Raw genomic sequence first — 2816 nt, 5'->3', positions numbered from 1 at the left:
CTGCACAAGGTCAGGTAACCAGGTAGTGCTGGCTGAAACAAGCAGGTTCATCTAGGCTACCAGGTGCAGAGCCTCAACAGAAAAGCGCGGGGAACGCAAGCGCTTAGTGGAAGACTGGGAGAGGAGCTTCGGGTAGCATCTCTCCCACGCAGGTCCGGGGTACCGGAAGGGGGCGGGTTGAGGAGGCACGTAGCACGAGAGGGGAGGGGCGGGAGTGGGAGGGGACACCGGAAGGCGAAGCTTCCTAAGGGGAGCAGGCGGGCTAGGGGGCGGAGCAGAGAACAGGAAATAGGCGGTATGTGGGCGTGGTCGCTCTGTGCGCGGCCTTCATAAGTTGCGCGCGCCAGGCTGGGCGAACTTGGGCGCGAGCGGCGGAGTTGTATGGGTGCCCTCCCGGCTGTCGCCGCTGGCTAAGCTGAGGAGGGCGGAGGGAGGGAGGGACGGGAGGAGGAGAGGGGAGTGTGGGTGGCGTCGGCCTACGTCGCAGCGCGCCGGGCTCCCGCGCGCTTTCCGAGGCAGCCGGGGAGGTGAAGCAGGGCGGCGGCGGGGTGGGCGGGTCTGCGCGGCGGCAGCTGGGTGGAGAGGCGCGGCGCCCGAGCCTTCGGGGGTCGGGCTCTCAGTGTCCTTGCAGAGCGCTCTGCGTCTGGTGGGCTGCCTGGGCCCTTGGACTGTGACCCCGGCTGAGGCGCCGCTCGGCTCTGAGGGCACTTGAGAGAGCAGTGGCATGCAGGGTCTGTCCGGCTTTGGCTTTGCCTCTTAAGGGGAGGACTCCTGGATGGAGGTGAAGTGCCCGACACCTTGGTGTCTTGGTCCTTTGGTGCGGCAGTGGAAGGCTTGCCTGTATGGGAGGGGGTGGTTGTGAGTTAGTGTAAATACATCCGGAAGCCACCTCGGTATGCAGTTTGTGAGAAGACTTGGTTAGCTAGCGTGTCCAGGGGTGATGCACTTTGTTAGGCCCGGGGTAACCAAAGAGACAACATTCTTGTTCAAGAAACTTGGTTCACTTAGACTTTGAGGTAGATTGAAGTTGGGGCTGTAGTAAAGGCTCAGGTAAGGAGGTGCTAATGTGGAAAGTGGTTATACCCCCACTTGGGTGATGACCATAGAAATTATTGAGAATGAGGAGTCAGAAGCCTTTTGCTTGCTTAGCAGTTCTCCGTGTGGGAAATAGAACTTCTGGAAACGTTCCTACTGTGTAAATTTTGCCTGAATATAGGCTGTCTCTATTGGTCATTGCTTGCGTGGAAGTATGCTGTCTGAAGCACCATTGTGTTTTGAGTTCATTTCTGTGGAAGAACATTAAAAAAAAAAAAAAAAAAAAAAGACTTTCCAGAGAAGTTAAAGGTTGCTGTGCACCTTTAGTTTACATTTGTACTTATTCTGCCCCCTTCCCCCAATCCTTCAGCGTCATCTGTTTTGGTGTGCAACTCTCTTCATCCCTTTTCGCTTACCAGTCACCTTCAGGCCATTCAGAGGAGAGAAGAGTGGGAAATATGAAGTCAGCCAAGTCCCATGTGAACCACAGTCAGCACGGGGAAAGCCAGCAGGCTCTGAGCCCCCTGCAGTCTACTCTCAGTTCTGCTTCTCCTTCCCAGGCATATGAAACCTATATTGATAATGGACTCATATGCCTTAAACACAAAATTAGAAACATCGAGAAAAAGAAGGTAACTTTTTACCCCCTCCAATCCCTGAATGTTCATGACCTTAAACCAGGGTTAAGGTGCTGACATATTCTTTATCATTGGAGAACATAGGTCTTCCAGAAACTTTGTGAGGCTTTGTTGCCTGGGATTAATTAAGCATCCAGGTTAAATGCTCTCATCACTTAACAACATAGCTGAGTAACAATATTCTTCACAGTAAAATTGTTATGCATACTGCTTTTGAAATATTTGAAAAATTTGCTATTTTAGGTCTGATTAATTTCTTGAGTTTTGTTATTGTTTCTTATCCTAGATAAGGAATAGCTTGATATTTTAACTTCGTTTTCCTTGTGACTGCATCAAGTGATATGGCAGTACAGCTGCTGCAGTCATTGGAAGCATTTTATCATGAGCCAGAAAATATTTTAACATTATTTTTTCCACTGCTAGATACTGGTTTAAGATTGGTTCATGAAAGTATTGTAGACAGCTTTGTAAAGAGACTTGGAATCTTACCAGACTAACATTACAGTAAGTAGTGTGGTAAAGATCCAGGTAATTTCTCATTTCCCGAGTCATTTAGCCTGAGAAACAGTCCCTCGGGATGCTCTGTTGTGTTGTGATTCTCATTTGCTTTTGACAGGTAAGGCTGAAGAAGTATCTGGACCTACATTCTCTTAAAATGTGTGCTGAAGACCTACTAAAACATTAGGAAAGAGATTTTTGAGTTTTATTGACTATGTCTTCCTTGCTTCCCTTGTTTTGGAAGTTAGTGCAGAAGGGCCAGTGGCTGGCAGTTTCTATTTATCTTTTCCCATGCATCTTTTGGATGCATGCATTTGATTGCTACTGTCACAAGATGATTGTGCCTGGGTCAGCGCAGGTTCCTTAACACTGAGAACTAGCCAAGGTAGGGTCTGTTAGTGGAGATTCATGAATGACTTTCTTAGTGGAGAAACTGAGTATGTGTATTCCTGTATTATCTAGCTAAACCGTTATACTTCTTTAATTCTAAGTGTTTGCCAGCACCAGTGCCTTTGTTTCCAGCTTCTAGGAAAGCATTTTAAGACCTAAAACCAATATAGAAGGAGCCTGTAAAATGCTTGTGGTTTATGACATGATTATGGGGCTAATAGATGCAGTTCATTTTTTATGTATTCTCTTAAATAG

General features: G+C 48.1%; 1 protein-coding gene across 4 annotated transcripts in view; it reads left to right on the top strand.

The window, feature by feature from the left end:
• Positions 1–474: 474 nt before the first annotated feature.
• The window catches only part of Caprin2 (caprin family member 2), a 49617-nt gene continuing 47275 nt past the window's right edge, over positions 475–2816 (top strand). For 3 of the 4 annotated variants that reach the window (XM_036182119.1, XM_036182117.1, XM_036182116.1), the window contains exons 1-2: positions 549–781; positions 1455–1667. In XM_036182119.1, the coding sequence (XP_036038012.1) occupies positions 776–781; positions 1455–1667 (219 nt within the window). In that variant the 5' untranslated portion in view covers positions 549–775. Of the gene's footprint in view, positions 528–548; positions 782–1454; positions 1668–2816 lie in introns of those variants that run through there. The other variant, XM_036182118.1, reaches the window with a different exon arrangement.

Source organism: Onychomys torridus, chromosome 3 (genome assembly GCF_903995425.1).
Source record: "Onychomys torridus chromosome 3, mOncTor1.1, whole genome shotgun sequence".
NCBI classification, from domain to species: Eukaryota; Metazoa; Chordata; class Mammalia; order Rodentia; family Cricetidae; genus Onychomys; species Onychomys torridus.
The sequence above is the reverse complement of the archived record's forward strand: the minus strand, read 5'-3'. Positions and strand labels throughout refer to the sequence as shown.